This window comes from Schistocerca americana, chromosome 3 (assembly GCF_021461395.2).
Source record: "Schistocerca americana isolate TAMUIC-IGC-003095 chromosome 3, iqSchAmer2.1, whole genome shotgun sequence".
Lineage (NCBI taxonomy): Eukaryota > Metazoa > Arthropoda > Insecta > Orthoptera > Acrididae > Schistocerca > Schistocerca americana.
In genome coordinates, this window is record NC_060121.1 from 947,210,714 (window position 1) to 947,230,362 (window position 19,649).

At 44.8% G+C, this 19,649-nt stretch overlaps 1 protein-coding gene across 1 annotated transcript in view; it reads right to left on the reverse strand.

The window, feature by feature from the left end:
* Positions 1 to 19,649, reverse strand: part of LOC124606569 (dorsal-ventral patterning protein Sog) — a 491,731-nt gene that overhangs the window by 50,789 nt on the left and 421,293 nt on the right. Inside the window, exon 6 of the mRNA XM_047138553.1 lies at positions 16,724 to 16,920. Coding sequence (XP_046994509.1) covers positions 16,724 to 16,920 — 197 coding nt within the window. The remainder of the gene's footprint in view (positions 1 to 16,723; positions 16,921 to 19,649) is intronic.

Sequence of the window (19,649 nt, forward strand, 5' to 3'; positions counted from 1 at the left end):
CCGTGTGCGCCAAGGTGTGCTGGGGGAAAGATTCATTCGGCACTACATCAGTTGGCTATCTGATGAAAGGAAGGATCCCAATATGAATCTCGAGTGAATACCATAATCACGATGGCCAGAGGGGAATTTGAACATTGATGCTCCAGAACGCAATTGTTGCGGGTTAACCACTACGCACCTCGGTATTCGAGTAGTACAGTACGTATGCGCTACAGGTCTGCGCGCTGGTTAGTCACGTGCCCACTCAGCAGGGTTGACGGGCTGTCACTGTGGCCGTAACTCAGCGGGGTATACATAGCTGCAGACGGCCGCCTGGCAAGCTGCATCAGCTGTTGCGGCAGAGATAATGGGAGGCTGCGTGCCGCTACGTAGGACAGGACCGCCGCCCCGCCGCCCACTCGGGGTGCAGCCGCGGTTCCGCAACAGGTGCCGCCTGCCAGCCAGTGGTCACACCGCAGCGGCTGAGCGTGCGTCAGCCGCACTGCTTATAGCCGCCGCTTCGCCACCGTCAGCAGACACCACCAAAGTCTGTGCATGGCCGAGGGTACTTCCTTCCAGTAACGGTCACTTTCTGTCCTGTTACACTACTGGCCATTAAAACTGCTACACCACGAAGATGACGTGCTACAGACGCGAAATTTAACCGACAGGAAGAAGATGCTGTGATATGCAAATGATTAGCTTTTCAGAGCATTCACACGAGGTTGGCGCCGGTGGCGACACCCACAACGTGCTGACATGAGGAATGTTTCCAACCGATTTCTCATACACAAGCAGCAGTTGACCGGCGTTGCCTCGGGAAACGTTGTTGTGATGCCTCGTGTAAGGAGGAGAAATGCGTACCATCACGTTTCCGACGTTGATAAAGGTCGGATTGTAGCCTATCACGATTGCGGTTTATCGTATCGCCACATTGCTGCTCGCGTTGGTCGAGATCCAATGACTTATCAGAATATGGAATCTGTGGGTTCAGGAGGGTAATACGGAACGCCGTGCTGGATCCCAACGGCCTCGTATCACTAGCAGCCGAGATGACAGGCATCTTATGCACGTGACTGTAACGGATCGTGCAGCCCCGTCTCGATCCCTGAGTCAACAGATGAGGACGTTTACAAGACAACAACCACCTGCACGAATAGTTCGACGACGTTTGCAGCAGCATGGACTATCAGCTCCGAGACCATGGATGCGGTTACGCTTGACGCTGCATCACAGACAGGAGCGCCTGCGAAGGTGTACTCAACGACGAACCTGGGTGCACAAATGTTAAAATGTCATTTTTTTCGGATGAATCCAGGTTCTGTTTACAGCATCCTGATGGTTAGCGACATCGCGGTGAACGCACATTGGAAGCGTCTATTCGTCATCGCCATACTGGCGTATCACCCGGCGTGATGGTATGGGGTGCCATCGGTTATACGTCTCGGTCACCTCTTGTTCCTATTGACGGCACTTTGAACAGTGGACGTTACATTTCAGATGTGTTACGACCCGTGGCTCTACCCTTCATTCGATCCCTATGTAACCCTATATTTTAGCAGGATAATGCACTATCGCATATTGCAGGCCCTGTACGGGCCTTTCTGGATACAGAAAATGTTCGATTACTGCCCTGGCCAGCACGTTCTCCAGATCTCTCACCAACTGAAAACGTCTGGTCAATGGTGGGTGAGCTACTGGCTCGTCAAAATACTCTTGATGAATTGTGGTATCGTGTTGAAGCTGCATGGGCAGCTGTACCTGTACACGCCATACGAGCTCTGTTTGACTCAATGCCCAGGCGTATCAAGGCCGTTATTACGGCCAGAGGTGGTTCTTCTGGGTACTGAGAAATCAGTATCTATGCACCCAAATTGGTTGAAAATGTAATCAAATGTCAGTTCTAGTATAATTTATTTGTCCAATGAAGACCCGTTTATCATCTGCATTTCTTCTTAGTGTAGCAATTTTAATGCCCAACAGTGTATTTTCGTACATGGAACGAGGGGAAAACGACAATCTGTGTCACGGTAAAGTGCCACCGCCACCACGGCTATCGCGCCACTACTGGTTCAAATGGCTCTGAGCACTATGCGACTTAACTTCAGGGGTCATCAGTCGCCTAGAACTTAGAACTAATTAAACCTAACTAACCTAAGGACATCACACACATCCATGCCCGAGGCAGACTGTAGCGCCTAGAACCGCACGGCCACTCCGGCCGGCTGTGCCACTACTAATCGTGTCTTCGGGTACTCTATTTTTCTGCACGATATTTCGACGAACGACTCAGTCGTCATCTTCAGACACTCCGAACTCTAGAGGGAGCGAGGGGGGGGGGGGGGGGAGACGACGCTTGCCATGAAGGGCAACAAAACAGAGTGTAGAATATCGTCGACGCACCGCTGAAAGAGTGCTGCAGATGACAGCCAAAGGGGTCCAGCTATAAAATGAAATGGCGCGCAAGACCACCGCTTCTGGTTGTCAGGCCGAATAGGTAACACACCGCTGCCTGGGACTTCTCGAGACACATCTTCACTGGTCACAGAAGCTCAGATCGAAGCAGGATTCATCACTGAAGACAATTCTACTCCAGTCAATGAGATTCCCGGCCGCAGGCGTGTCCAGAGACGCCCCGAACGGCGGTGAGATACCAGCCGGCCTGTCGCCAGCTGTACTTCCCGACAACTAGGAATGATGGTCTAAGGTGCCATTTATTTTCATAGGACGACTCCTTTCCTCGTCAGCTGCGGTACCCTTACAGCACAGCGGTACGTAGCCGATATTCTACGTCCTGCATTGTTACCCTTCATGGCAAGCTATCCTGTGCTTACATTTCAAGAAGATAATGTCCGCATGCACACGGCGAGAGTTTCTACTGCTTGCCTTTGTGCTTTCCAAACCCTTCCTTTGCCAGCGAGGTCACCGGATCTCTCCCCAATTGAGAACGTTTGCAGCGTTATAAACAGGACCCTCCACACAACTCGGAATTTTGACCATCTAACGCACCATTTCGGCAGAATTCAGCACGATATCCCTCAAGAAGGCATCCAACAACTATCAGTCAGTACCAAGCCGAATAACTGCTTACATATGGAACAGAGGTGCAGCAACATGTTACTGGCTTACTCAGTTTGTGTCCCCATTCTCTGGAATAAATCATCTAATTTTTCTGAAGTCGTAATCACTTCTTTGTTTGTCCATGTACATCACATAAATCGTTTTCCGTTCCATTCGCGTAATTCCTTCTTTTCGCTTTTTTGAATGTTTTACGTATTGTGTGTACTAGCCGTGTGGACTATGATCAGCGTGTGGCAGTCAACGCATTGAGAGGGTCGACCTTTCTTTCGAGAGGTCGTCTTCATCTACATATATAATCTCCAAATCTATATGAAGTGCATGGCAGAGCGTTCTTCCAACATTACTACACGTTAGGATTTCTATCTGTTCCATTCACGTATGAAGCGCGGGAGCAATTGGAAAAACGTGTTGGAGAAAGTTAAAGGTGTTTCAGTGCTATAAGAGAGAGACGAACATCATACAAAATGGTTCAAATGGCTGCGAGCACTATGGGACTTAACATCGGAGGTCATCAGTCCCCTAGAACTTAGAACTACTTAAACCTAATTAACCTACGGACATCACACACATCCATGCCCGAGGCAGGATTCGAACCTGCGGTCGCGCGGTTCCAGACTGAAGTGCCTAGAACCGCTCGGCCACACCGGCCGGCTGAACATCATACTAAAAGTTAAAATAATAAACTGTCCAATTCTGTCCACGGTTACGTATGCAGGGCAAATTCTGCAGGCCCCCTAGGGTACTAGCTAAATTAATATATATTTGAAAGTAGCAGTTCAGACGATAATGTAAAATCCTAACCACTTTGGTCTAAGTCTTATCGACATACTTCAGAAAACCATCAAATAGCTCTTTATATTTGTGAAAAGGTTCCGATCAGCATAACCGCCAAACTATTCAAAATACTATACCCAAAAGTCTAGATCCACACACAAATGAAAAAGAAAAAAGTTAAAATGCAGGGCTACTGCAAATGATTAATTTGTTTTCGCAGCTCTATATTTTCCGAAGTATTACAGGTACAAATATGACTGATGAGTGAATAAATCTGTAAACTCACCAAGTTTGCATTGTGCATTCTAAAATGTTCTACGAATGTCCCTCTGATCACATGGCACATGTCCGAGCTGTAGCATAGTTCGTTCTGTAGCAACATCCCCTCGACGGTCACCGCAGCAGTATTGATGGGTTCTAGCTGCTTCAGTGTTCTTGGCAGTGGGGGTACGTAAACATGGTTCTTAATGTACCCCCCCCCCCTAAAGGAAATGTCAGAAGACGTTAGGCCAGACGAATTAATGGGGCCAACGGAACAGACCCATGTCACTTTTTCCCAGTGGAGCGATGCGGAACTGTTACGGTTCTACTGCGTGGATTTGAGCTACATGAAAAACACTGTAAATGATAGAAGTCGTAAAAACTGAACAAGAGACAACAGACCTAAGACTGAGTTAAAGTATCCCAACAACTGGAAGCCAAGTGGAGCAATGTGTGCAATCGAGTGCTTATAAAAAGGCATAAGTGATATGGTACTGGATAATAATGTTATAAGCATGAACGATAACCTACATGAGATAGTCTAAGTGATACAAATTAGTGTATAAAATGTAACTTTGTCGACATGCTACATCATCATTGCACTTGGACAAGATGTATGGACATATGGAAGGAATAAAAAAAAGGGCAGCTTTAATCAAAATAATTGATGGTAGGAAAAACAATATAAACAACGTAATCTTCCCCGAGGACGTTGTGTTTTCCTGGCTATCTGGAAATTAAGTTCACTGCGTCGTAATAAAATGGGGAACGAGTAGCTGCTGACTTTATCGTTTACGAAGAAGAATGTTTCAAAATATATAGAAACAAAGAGCATAAAATAAACACGTTAAACGTCCTACTTCAGAAGCAGAGGATAGGTTAATACGAAACAAGTCTGAGGATACAAGGAAGATCAGTTCTAAAGTCGGGGACTGCTACTGAGGGTAAAGTACGGAGGGGACAGAGAGCCTCGAAGCCGTTACGAAAGCAGTGAGGGACTCAGACGAACCTTGTAAAAAGCAAAAGTGAGCTCGACTGAAATGCAGTGAGCTGGATGTTGTTGCAGATGTTCGTTGGAGTGGCCTTGTGGACGCTGCGCAGTGAGTGTTTCGAGGAAGTGCGTGTTTATTCGCCGGCAGTGTTACGTTTCTGTGGCGTCCAAGTTCTTTTCAGCTGAAAATGTGTAAAGCTTGTTCTCATATAGAGCTACGTATTGTGTACGCCTCTTTTTCCGTCTGTATTATTTTATGTGAAATGTGAAGATGTAATCATAATTTCTGATCAATAAAATATAATTAAAAAATCGTATGTGCGTGCAGTAATTAGCCCACTCGCAAACTTTGTAAGTAAGATTTCGCAGGGAACTGGTGTCTACCTTCCAGTGTTTGCCAGTCCGGGATTTCTACGAGTAGTATCCCCCTGACTCTCTCCTATGGGTCAAACACATCTTTGACCACACACGCTGCCCTTCTTCCTAGGCATTCACTAGTTCCTGATATCCTGTTTGATTGCATTTCCCCAGTATCCTACCAGAGAATCAAAGTATGCAACCTGATGTACCTACGATTGAGAGTACCTGATGTTTCCATCTAATATCTCTATAAATTGGTAGAACCAGGTATTTGTATGAGTTAACCGATTCCAGGCGTGACTCATTGATATTGTAGCCACATGATACCAAGTTATTTGAATTTGTGAAATGCGCTCAAATGGTTCAAATGGCTCTGAGCACTATGGGACTTAGAATCTGAGGTCATCAGTCCCCTAGAACTTCTTAAACCTAACTAACCTAAGGACATGACACACATCCATGCCCGAGGCAGGATTCGAACCTGCGACCGTAGCAGTCACACGGTTCCGGACTGAAATGCCTAGAACCGCTCGGCAACCGCAGCCACCGAGCGAGGTGGCGCAGTGGTTAGACACTGGACTCGCATTCGGGAGGACGACGGTTCAATCCCGCGTCCGGCCATCATGATTTAGGTTTTCCGTGATTTCCCTAAATCGCTCCAGGCAAATGCCGGGATGGTTTCTTTCAAAGGGCACGGCCGACTTCCTTCCCGTCCTTCCCTAATCCGATGAGACCGATGACCTCGCTGTCTGGTCTCCTTCCCCAACCCCTCCCCCCCCCCCCCCCCCCCCTCCACTAGCCCACTAGCACTAGCACAACCGAGGCCGACCGTCACGTGCAGAACAAATATTGAACTTAAAGAACATAATAGAAATGAGGAAAATCGGGAACTTAAAATATGCCCGGCGGGGTCAGGGATTTTCTCTGCCTCGTGATGACTGGGTGTGATGTCCTTAGGTTAGTTAGTTTTAAGTAGTTCTAAGTTCTAGGGGACTGATGACCGTAGATGTTAAGTCCCATAGTGCTCAGAACCATTTGAACTTAAAATATGTGATTACTTTTGTGGATTTAAAAAAAAACTATGATTCAATTGACAGAAATACACTGCTTGATATCTTAAAAGAATTAGGACTCGATAGTAAAAGAACTGAAATAATTAAAGCAACTTTGACAAATACAAAATCGAAAGTAAAATTTTTGGAGAGCTCTCAAAATCGTTTGAAATGAAATCAGGTGAGCGACAGCGAGATGGTTTGTCACCTCTGCTTTCCAACTGTGTGTTAGAGAAGGTAGTTCGAGAATGGAGGAAGGCCATCAGTACTAAAGCGTTTCAACTAGGAAGAAATCCAAACAAGATCACTGTCGACTGCTTAGTCTTCGCAGATGACATGGCATTGATTACAGATTCGCTAGATAATGCCCAAGAACAAATAAGAGAAATGCAAAAACGAGCAGCCAAAGTAAGACTACAAATAACCTTTGAAAAAACAAAGTTCATGACAAACATCTGTGATGTTCCTCAAAATATTGCATTTGACAACAATACAATATACAAAACAAATTCCTTTAAATACCTAGGAGAGTGGATTACATATAATGCAAAAGAAAAGACATCTATAGAAACTAGAGTGCACAAAATGGAAAGAATATTTCATATGACCAAAAACGTTTATAAGTTTATAACGAAAAATACTTGTCCTGGAACACGAAATTAAGACACTACCAAACAGTGGCCAGACCTGAAGCTCAGTATGCTGCAGAAACACTTGAACTAACAAGAAATGGAGATCTTGAGAACTAGAGAAGTTCGAAAGAAGAATTTTAAGGAAAATACTGGGAGCTAAACGAAAAGATAATGCTGAATACAGGTTAAGACCAAACAGAGAGCTATACTTGAAAATTGAAAAACTAACTGATTTAATGAGGAAGAGAAGACTACAGTTTTTTGAACATATATTCAGAATGGATAACAACAGACTAACCAAGCGGATATTCACATTAGTCAATAGCTACAAATACAAGCCCACAGCCGGCCGGTGTGGCCGAGCGGTTCTAGGCGCTTCAGTCTGGAACCGCGCCACCGCTACGGTCGCAGGTTCGAATCCTGCCTCGGGCATGGATGTGTGTGATGTCCTTAGGTTAGTTTGGACTAAGTAGTTCTAAGTTCTAGGGGACTGATGACCTCAGATGTTAAGTTCCATAATGCTCAGAACCATTTGAACAAGCCCACATGGTTCATAGAGACTGTAAAGCTCATGGAAAACGCTGGAATTACAATAGATACAATAGAAAACAGAACACATTTCAGAAAGGCAGTTCAAAATGCATAATTTCAGGAGAGAAAGGAAACAACCAGACGAAAGTGGTCTCAAGAAGAAAGGTCACAACACTCTAAAAGGATGAAGGAAATCTGGAAACTAAGGAAATCTAATATAATGATGAGTAGCCAAAGTTGATTCATCGTACCCTCCAAATGGGTTATTGGAAAGAAGAAGAAGAGGAGGAGGAGGAGGAGGAGATTAGTGTTTAACGTCCCGTCGACAACGAGGTCATTAGGGACGGAGCGCAAGCTCGGGTGAGGAAAGGATGGGGAAGGAAATCGGCCGTGCCCTTTCACAGGAACCATCCCGGCATTTGCCTGAAGCGATTTAGGGAAATCACGGAAAACCTAAATCAGGAGGGCCGGAGACGGGATTGAACCGTCGTCCTCCCGAATGCGAGTCCAGTGTGCTAACCACTGCGCCACCTCGCTCGGTGGAAAGAAGAAGAAGAAGAAGAATACTGAGGAGGTCACACTGAGCGTGTACTCTGGATAACTGCTTATATATCACAAGAAGACGGAAGTGTTCAGAAGATTTTACGTAAGTGGATAGTCTTTTTTGTTCTGGAACAAATTGTCGTCTCTCCAAACATTACAAACTTTTATCTCAAGAATAGCGCAGAACTCGCCCACCGAAATACGTCAGTTTATCAGGGAAAGCGTAAGGCTTGCAGAATGATATCTGCACGTGCGTTTCGGTAGAGGGGGTGTTGGCGTCCCTCAGCAGACGGCGATGGCTCAGAGTACACAGTGCGCACGCCATACCAACAAACTGAGCTGGCCGGTTTGTTTGGACGGGCTGCTATTCGCCGCTCGCGATAACAGCTGGCTGCCAGTCCATCGACAAGAAAATACAGCGGGCTACACATACCCTACTTACCGTTCGCTCTGTCGTTCTCCTCAGCGTTCACAGACAACTGAGAGCTGTAATAATCTGAACATGAAATGAGGTCGGTTCGATCTTTGGTGGAAATCCATGATCTTTACTATGAGGTGACAAAACTCACTGGATACCTCCTAATATCGTATCTGACCTCCTTTTGCCCTCCACAGTGCAGCAACTCTACGCAGGGCAACGGTGACCCAGCCATTACCTTGCTGATTGGCATAATTGTTGCTAAGGGTAGAGTTCAAAATTCCACCAAAAAAAAACTGATGGCCCATGCAGGATGACTTGTGCACCTACAAAGTTCTTCGTCTCAACAACAATATTGTTCAAAACGGTTCAAATGGCTCTGAGCACTATGGGACTTAACATCTGAGGCCATCAGTACCCTAGAACTTAGAACTACTTAATCCAAACTAACCTAAGGACATCACACACATCCATGCCCGAGGCAGGATTCGAACCTGCAATCGTAGCGGTCGTGCGGTTACAGACTGAAGCGCCTAGAATCGCTCGGCCACACCGGCCGGCCAACAATATTGTCTACTGCTTTATACACTGTAGGGAAGGTTCAACCTTCTCCTCCTATAATAACGTGACATGTTCCGTGTGAGCCGTCCAACGCTCTTGCTCGAGCGGCAGCACGAAGACATGCGCCTTCTTAACAAAATCATTACTTATATAGACCGAACTGTTGCATCCTTGAGTCCCCGGTCCGCTCAAAACGCCTTTGGAAGTTCCCTGCAGAAATACTGATCCATGCTGCCTCTATAGCCGTCCATAATAGCCAGTGCAGGATTTTGTGCACGAAATGACGACGTGATTATGTCCCGTAAATGCTCGATGGGATCCATATCGGGCTATCTGTGTGGTTAAATCATTTGCTCGTAGTGTCCAGAATGTTCTTCAAACAAGCGGCAAACAACTATGGCCCGATGACACATCGCATTGGAATCCATCAAAATTCTACGTAAACACAGTCCACACCATTATGGAGCAACCACCAGCTTGCTCAGTGCCCTGTTGACCATTTGGGTCCTTGACTTCGCGGGGTCTGCGCCACATTCGAATGTTACCATCAGCCCATACCAACTAAAACTGGGGGTCACCTGACCAGCCAAGGTTTTCCAGTCGTCTAGGTCCAACCGATATGGTGACGAGCCCAGGGGAGGCGCTGCAGGCGATGTCATGCTATTAGCAAAGGCACTACGTCTGCGATCGTAGCCCATTAACGCCACATTTCTCCGCACTGTCCCAACGGACACGTTCGTGATTTGTGCGGTTATATCACGCACTGTTACTTGTCTATTAACATTGACAACTTTATGGAAACGCCGCTGCTCTCGGTCGTTAAGTAAATGCCGTCGGCCACTCCACTGTCCGTGGTGAGAGGTAATGCCTGAAATCTGGAATTCTCGGCATACTCTTCACACTGTGGATCTCGGAATATTGGCTTCCCTTACCAGTGGCAAGATGCAATCAATAACTTCACTGCGTGATAACAACGGTGAAGTCACTGATAACAGTGCCACTAGAGCAGACGTACTAAATACGGTTTTCCGAAACTCCTTCACCAAAGAAGACGAAGTAAATATTCCTGAATTCCAATCAAGAACAACAGCGAAGATGAGAAACATAGAGGTAGATATCCTCGGTGTAGTAAAGCAGCTTAAATCACTTAATAAAGGCAAGGCCTCCAGTCCAGATTGTATACCAGTCAGGTTCTTCTCAGAATATGCCGATAAAATAGCTCCATATTTAGCAATTATGTACAACCACTCTCTCACAGAAAGATGCGTACCTAAAAACTGGAAAATTGCTCAAGTCACACCAATACCCAAAACGGAAAGTAGGAGTAATCCGCTGAATTACATGCCTGTATCACTAACGTCGATTTGCAGTAGGGTTTTGGAACATATAATGTATTCGAACGTTATGAAGTACCTCGAAGAAAACGATTTATTGACACACAGTCAGCACGGTTTCAGAAAATATCGTTCTTGTGAAACACAACTAGCTCTTTATACTCGTGAAGTAATAAGTGCTATGGACAGGCTTTCGACACCGTTCCTCACAAGCGTCTTCTAACCAAACTGTGTGCCTACTGAGTAACGCCTTAGTTGTGCGACTGGATTCGTGATTTCCTGTCAGAAAGGTCACAGTTCGTAGTAATAGACGGAAAGTCATCGAGTAAAACAGAAGTAATATCCGGTGTTCCCCAAGGAAGTGTTATAGGCCCTCTATTGTTCCTGGTCTATATTAACGACATAAGAGACAATCTGAGTAGCCGTCTTAGATTGTTTGCAGATGATGCTGTCATTTAGTGTCTTGCAAAGTCATCATATGACCAAAACGACTTGCAAAATGATTTAGATAAGATATCTGTATGGTGCGAAAAGTGGAAATTGACCCTGAATTAGGAAAAGTGCGAAATTATTCACATGAATACTAAAACAAATCAGCTAAATTTCGATTACGCGATAAGTCAAATAAATCTGAAGGCTGTAAATTCAGCTACATACTTAGGGATTACAATTACAAATAACCTAAATTGGAACGATCACATAGATAATATTGTGGGTAGAGCAAACCAAAGACTGCGATTCATTGGCAGAATACTTAGAAGGTGCAACAGGTCTACCCTTGACCGCCCTATTGGCTCTGAGCAGTATGGGACTCAACTGCTGAGGTCATTAGTCCCCTAGAACTTAGAACTAGTTAAACATAACTAACCTAAGGACATCACAAACATCCATGCCCGAGGCAGGATTCGAACCTGCGACCGTAGCGGTCTTGCGGTTCCAGACTGCAGCGCCTTTAACCGCACGGCCACTTCAGCCGGCTGACCGCCCTATTCTGGAGTATTGCTGTGTGGTGTGGGATTCGCTTCAGGTGGGACGGACGGATGACATCGAAAAAGTACAAAGAAGGGCAGCTCGTTTTGTATTATCGCGAAATAGGGGAGATAGTGCCACAGACATGATACCTGAGTTATAGCGGCCATCATTAAAACAAAGGCGTTTTTCGTTGTGGCGGGCTCTTCTCAAAAAATTTCATCCACCAGTTTTCTCCTCCGATTGCGAAAACATTCTGTTGGCACCCACCTACATAGTGAGAAATGATAATCAAGATAAACTAAGAGAAATCAGGGCTCACACAGAAAAAAATAAAGTACTCGTTTTTCCCGCGTGCCGTTGGAGAGTGGAACGGTAGAGAGACAGCTTGAAGGTGGTTTGTTGAACCCTCTGCCAGGCACTTTATTGTGAATAGCAGAGTAATCATGTAGATGTAGATGTTTCTGAAATGTAATATCTCATGCATCTAGCTCTAACTTCTATCCGCTATCGGTCTTTTAATTCCCGTAATGCTACCATAATCACGTCGGAAACCTTGTCACATGAATTACCCGAGTACAAATAACAGATTCGTTTTTTTTCCTTTATTGATTTTCAATTCGGCCCCCAATGGGGCAGGCTGGCAGCAGCTTAGTACGCTGCTCTACAGCCTACAGACTTTCATTTTAAAAACGGAAGAAGAAAAGAAACAAGAAAAACAGCCGATAAAATGGTGACGTCAAGTGTAAAATGGCGGAAAAATGCGGAAAGTTAAAACAGAAAGCAAAAAGGGGGTGGCAACGTTAATAAAAGACACAGGAATCAGACAAGTAACATAGTACACACACAATTAAAAAACACGGCGACAGTCTGGTTTCTGTTCGCAAGAGATAAAAGGCACACCCAGCGACAGTATGATGGCCGTTCGCAACACTTCCGAAAAAACACAACACGGAACACTCACTGTAAAACACGCACTGGAGAACACTCACTGTAGTAGAACACTGCGCGAAAGTGGCGGCACAAGGATAACACTCCCGAGTCAAAGGCAGAGGGGGGGGGGGGGGGGGGAGGGACCTGGAGGAGGGGGAAGAACAAGGAGGGAGGAAGGAAGGAAGGAAAAAAACGAAAAAGGGGGGGGCGACCAAGGAGGGAGAGGACGAATAAAGGGGGAGAAGGGCAGATGCGAGAGGGAATGAGAGGAGGCAGAGGAGGGAAATGTAAAAGGACTCGGGGGAGAGAAGGGGGCAAAGAGAGGGGAGAGGTGGGGAAGAAAGAGGATGGAAGGGGGGGGAACAGATTCGTTAATGTACTGTCCTTTTATACCTTTCGTTACGCGATACTGCCGCCATCCGTGTATGTAGGTATCGCAATCCCATGACTTTTGTCGTCATAGTGTATATCTAAATAGACTGGACAATTTACAGTATTTGCCACAGATTGATCTATGTGAACAGTAAATCGGATTCGACTTTACAGACACCATCACATCTTCTCCAGGCAGCGACACACACGATTCTCAATCGTTAACAACGCTAAGTCGGTTGTCAGTTCAATTAAAATTAGAAAGTGATCACGGCAGCGAATTCTACAATATATAAGCTTCTGTTAAAGGAAATCACAGATAAATCTGCAGTCTTATCCGTTGCATAAGAATCTATGAGGGATAGTTATAAATTTTTAATTATCACCTCTAAAGAATGGAGTTACGTAATCATGTTTTCGTTTGTGTGTGTGTGTGTGTGTGTGTGTGTGTGTGTGTGTGTGTGTGTGTGTGTGTAAATTACATTTTCTATTAGAGATCTCTCCACAAATTTCGCAGTATTGTCAGTGACAAGAAAAGGCGAGCTAACACACATTTCACGCGAGACGTCATTTTGACGTCAAACGCAATACTGACAATCGATGCGGCATGCGGCGTATTCATTTTGGAAAATTCACCTGTTTTGTATTGTACCTTGCAGTATGCCGTTCAAAGGCAACGGCATATTAAAAATTTATCAGAAACACATCACCGTTATCATTTAATGTCTGTTAGTAAAAAATCACATACATAAGCCTTCAAGAGATACTATGATATCAAAGACAGGGGACAAAAATCATACGTCCATCTCTAGCGTAACGGATAACGTCTTGGTTTACAAAGTTAATGACTGTAGATTCGTATACCTCTACATGCTATTTTTTCTTCTTATCGTTGTTAACATAGTCTAGGACTTCCTTAGGAGTGCAATATGAGTGTGTTCTGCAATATTCGATGTTATTTACATTTTGGTATGATTAGAAAACGAAGGATGAAATTTCTGACTGTTTATTTCAGAATATATGGTGATTCCCAGTGACTGGTTAGACACGAACCTAAGAGGACAGCTTAAATTCCTGCGAGTGAAAAAGAGGAGCAATAACATTCATGTTGTATTTCACGGCAGTTTCTGTGGTGTAATCGAATATGTAGATGTTACAGAGGACAGCTTTACTTTAAGAAAACCCACGGCGATCGGACGATGCGCTGTCGTTTTGTTGGTGACTAGCGACTTCGTCTTCGGGCCAGGTAACTCGCTCTCCGTCTCTTTTCTAAAAGCCCTCCGGCAGGCAAGGAACGTGACAGCGTGCGTACGCTCAGCCAGACTGCCAAGGTCCGCTGCGCCGGCGTGGCACATTCTTCCGGCTAACGGTTCTGGTGTCAAAGTCACGGCACGGCATCCATTATTGCGCGCCGACAGCCATTACCGCAAGGCATTGGCTCCCTGTACGCATTTAGCGCTACGGGACAAGCGCAGCAGCTGCTCTGGAGACTTTTACAGGCAAATGAAGATCGCTTGTCATATGGGAAGACCAAATCCTTCAAAAAATGAAGTGTGTGCCTTTCTGTCTGTTCTTAGATCGGCACGGCAAAAGGTGTGTCAGTGGATGGACGGCAGCGAAAATGTACGCTCAGATACCTGAGAAAACAAGATGTTAAAAAAGTGTTCGATACTCTGAGACGTAACAATATGGAACAAAACAAGAAAAAAAGTGCAGAAAACGAGGGCTCTAAAACACATACGTTAAGGGCTATGAGAAAACGTTCAACTTCGCTACTTTGAAGCATACCTCTTCTACTACAAGTTCCTTTTTGTTAAAACTTCCTGGCAGATTAAAACTGTGTGCCGGACCGAGACTCGAACTCGGGACCTTTGCCTTTCGCGGGCAAGTGCTCTACCATCTGAACTACCCAAGCACGACTCACGCCCTGTTCTCACAGCTTTACTTCTGCCAGTACCTCGTCTCCTACTTTTCAAACTGTACAGAAGCTCTCCTGCGAACCTTGCAGAACTAGTACTCCTGAAAGAAAGGATGTTGCGGAGACATGGCTTAGCCACAGCCTGGGGGATGTTTCCAGAATGAGATTTTCACTCTGCAGCGGATTGTGCGCTGATATGAAACTTCCTGGAAGATTAAAACTGTGTGCCGGACCAAGACTCGAACTCGGGACCTCTGCTTTTCGCGGTAGAGCACCTGCACGCGAAAGGTAAAGGTCCCGATGGAGCAAAGGAGACATTCGGCGTACCACAAACAGACTGATCAATCGGCTAAGAGCTGCAGATTATAATACCGACAGCCACTCCACCGTTGTATTTCTTCCCACCCTTCTTCCATGCGTTATACGATCTCGCTTCAAGTTTATGGATATTGTCGAATTACTCAACTGGAGGTTTACACTGGTGCACGTTGTGCACTGCATCCTTTGCGAGACGGTCTCCGTGCTCATCGTGTAGTTGCCTTGGTACACCGGTATGCAGGGAAAATTTACCAAAGCTCCACAAAATTGTAACTCAGATGCCTTCATAACAAACGTTGTTGTCCCTCGTGTATTGCTGGGATGCTGAGAGCTGACAGTGCAAACGACGAGTTAAATATGATAGTTGTCGTGTTCAGTCGAAGCGGCCTGACAAGCTCGAGATCTTTTCTGGTGGCCATTTTCTGCAGACTTTGACGTCTTCTGAGGGACAGTGCACAATGGTTCTGCTTGGAGATCAGGGCAAAAAAAGGGACTATTCCTGTGGCTGATCACTTTCTCTGAATCAGTAAGTGTTTGAATAGCACCTGGCCACTTCAGTTGCCCAGTTGTAGTGAACATGTTTGTCAAATTAAACTACCATATATAGTTCCAAAGACTTTTTAAAGTCTCAGACATGTATGATGTATATAAGCAGACTGAAGTGATGAATGAAACTTTTGTACCAAGGTCGGGATCCGATCCCCAGTCTCCTGCTCACAAGGCAGATGCGCTAACTGCTACATGCCCTGGCATAGTGGATTTGCACAACCGCATAGACTACCGCAGCGTGGCTCCATTCTCAATCCACTTTGCCTGGATGGCGTAGGGTGAGCACGAGACCTGGGCTCGAATCTCGGCCTCGGTACAAAATTTCCATTCTTCGCTTTAGTCTGTATATATACAGGGTGATCAAAAAGTCAGTAGAAATTTGAAAACTTAAGAAACCACGGAATAATGTAGATGGAGAGGTAGAAATTGACACACATGCTTGGAATGACATGGGGTTTTATTAGAACAAAAAAAAACGAAGTTCACAAAATGTCTGACGGATGGTGCTGGACAGCAAAACTACCGTGATGGGTGAGAGGTACGCCGATATGTTACAGAATCGCATCATCCCCAGCCTGGCTGATAAACACCTGCTGGAATGTACGATGTTTATGCAGGTGGCGCTCCACCCCATATTGCTAGATGCATGAAAGATTTCTTGCGCGCGTCGTTTGGTGATGATCGTGTGCTCAGCCGCCACTTTCGTCATGCTTGGCCTCCCAGATCCCCAGACCTCAGTCCGTGCGATTATTGGCTTTCGGGTTACCTGAAGTCGCAAGTGTATCGTGATCGACCGACATCTCTACAGATGCTGAAAGAGAACATCCGACGCCAATGCCTCACCATAACTCCGGACATGCATTACAGTGCTGTTCACAACATTATTCCTCGACTACAGCTACTATTGAGGAATGATGGTGGACATATTGAGCATTTCCTGTAAAGAACATCATCTTTGCTTTGTCTTACTTTGTTATGCTAATTAATGCAATTTTGATCAGATGAAGCGCCATCTGTTGGACATTTTTTGAACGTTTGTATTTTTTTGGTTCTAATAAAACCCCATGTCATAGGGAACAAGTGGACGTTGTACGAAGCAGAAGGTGTAGATTGTGTGTAGACAGGGAAGCACCCACTCAGCACTCACCCAATTATCTGGCCCGCGACGGGTGGCAGCTGGCCCAGAAGAGACGGCGGCCACAGCAGCACTGCGTACAGCCGGCCCTCTCTGAGCAGGCGGCGGTAGTCGCGTGGCAGGCGCCGCCACGCGCCGCACACCTTGCCCGCCTCGCGCTGGTACCGGCCGCCCTCACCCAGCTGCATCTCCACCAAGATGTCACCCTCCTGCAACACCACAACACCTCTCACACTACTCCAGCACTCGGCAAGCAGAATGTGTCTCAGTCTGGCAGTCAAAGGTTGTGGCTTCTGTGTCAAAAATGTACAAAGTCGCCTAACTTTAAAAGATTACTATGAAACACCAGTATGCTGTTTCTTAATATATGCAATTCAGACGTCTTACAGTACTCTGAATGCGCTTCTGAGTAGACAAGATGGGTTGCTAACGCAGTTACTTAGATCTGAATATGATACAAAAAGTGTTGAAACATGTAATCTAATTACGAACGTCCAACTGAGACGAAGCAATAAATGAGAATTATCTGCAGTATACAGTTTCTGAGTCTCTCAAGACGATTATGTCGATTGTAGTGAACATATAATGTAGTTTGGCATGTGTGTAAACTTATGTATCCCAACCGTTTTAAAAAAATCATGCACATGGACTACAGACCATGTAACTAACTAAAACAACTTAACTTAGACTATGTAACTAAGTAACAGAACTTAGCTAACATAGCTAAGTTAGTAACCTTAATCAACATGACTAAGTAAATAACGTAACTAAGTAACCTGACCCTACGTAACCTGACCCTACGTAACCTGACCCTACGTAACCTGACCCTACGTAACCTGACCCTACGTAACCTGACCCTACGTAACCTGACCCTACGTAACCTGACCCTACGTAACCTGACCCTACGTAACCTGACCCTACGTAACCTGACCCTACGTAACCTGACCCTACGTAACCTGACCCTACGTAACCTGACCCTACGTAACCTGACCCTACGTAACCTGACCCTACGTAACCTGACCCTACGTAACCTGACCCTACGTAACCTGACCCTACGTAACCTGACCCTACGTAACCTGACCCTACGTAACCTGACCCTACGTAACCTGACCCTACGTAACCTGACCCTACGTAACCTGACCCTACGTAACCTGACCCTTTTCTGGGAAGTCAGTGGAAATTGATTGACTTCTGGCAGGTACGGATTGTTGCGGCCCTTTGCCAATGTTGGCTACTGTAAATGCAATGCTCATTCGAGTGTGCTGCCTTTGCTATGAGAAAGAGGCGACTTGTTTCTCCTACAGTACTTGTTTTCCCCACACCTTTTCACCTCCTCAGCCACCGAAAAACTAGGCAGCAGTCACTTGATTAAGCTCGCAGTATCCCCTTCAAAAGCGTCGAGCTACATCGTGCATATACTAAGTAATACAGCTAAGAAACCAACATAAGTAATGCTGCTGATATAACTAATGCAGCAAACGTAACTAATTCAGTAAACATAACTACTGTGACTAACGTAACTAATTCAAAGGACATAAGTAATGCAACAGAGATAAAGAATGCGATCGAGATAACCAACTCTCAACTAAAAAAAAAAATCAACCAACTCTCAACTAAAAAAAAAAATCAACCAACTCTCAACTAAAAAAAAAATCAACCAACTCTCAACTAAAAAAAAAAATCAACCAACTCTCAACTAAAAAAAAAATCAACCAACTCTCAACTAAAAAAAAAATCAACCAACTCTCAACTAAAAAAAAAAATCAACCAACTCTCAAACAAAACAATCAACCAACTCTCAAACAAAACAATCAACCAACTCTCAAACAAAACAATCAACCAACTCTCAAACAAAACAATCAACCAACTCTCAAACAAAACAATCAACCAACTCTCAAACAAAACAATCAACCAACCAACTCTCAAACAAAACAATCAACCAACCAACTCTCAAACAAAACAATCAACCAACCAACTCTCAAACAAAACAATCAACCAACCAACTCTCAAACAAAACAATCAACCAACCAACTCTCAAACAAAACAATCAACCAACTCTCAAACAAAACAATCAACCAACTCTCAAACAAAACAATCAACCAACTCTCAAACAAAACAATCAACCAACTCTCAAACAAAACAATCAACCAACTCTCAAACAAAACAATCAACCAACTCTCAACCAAAACAATCAACCAACTCTCAACCAAAACAATCAACCTTCTCTCAACCAAAACAATCAACCTTCTCTCAACCAAAACAATCAACCTTCTCTCAACCAAAACAATCAACAAAGTCCCCACTAAAATAACCAAGCAATTCTCCCCTACAATAACCAAGAACACGTCAATGAAAATAACCAACCAGCTCTCAGCTAAAGTAACGACACAAATATTTTTGGAAGGTGGTGCTTCACAACTGTAATATGTTTAATGACTGACATATTTATATACTTCGTTAGCTGCTGTATAAACTGTATTGATTTCTGGTACTAGTTTTCATATGGACCATCTTCTGGAGATCAATGTGCCGCTGTCGTTATCTTACTTGGTCACTTCTGTCATGGTCACGGCTGCTGTGACGTCGGTATAGGTTATTGAGCTCGCTGTAAGTGAAGTTACACAGTAAATATTCAACATAACAGCCCACAGACAAGGGTGATACGCTTTTCACCAATGCAGTTACAAAATTTTCGCAACAGTTGCCATGTGGGCGGATGAGAACTTGGACAGCTTAGTGATGAATGCACAATGTTGTGTTTGGAACATTAAACCAACATTAACGTCTCAACAACAATTACCATATGGCATTAATTTCATAAACTATAAGAAGTGTATGTGTGGAAGTACAGATGTGTCCTGTTATCGAATGTGTGTTGGTGGCATATGCTCATTATATGTTTGCCTGGCATATGCTCTTTGTTTGTTTGTCTGTTTAA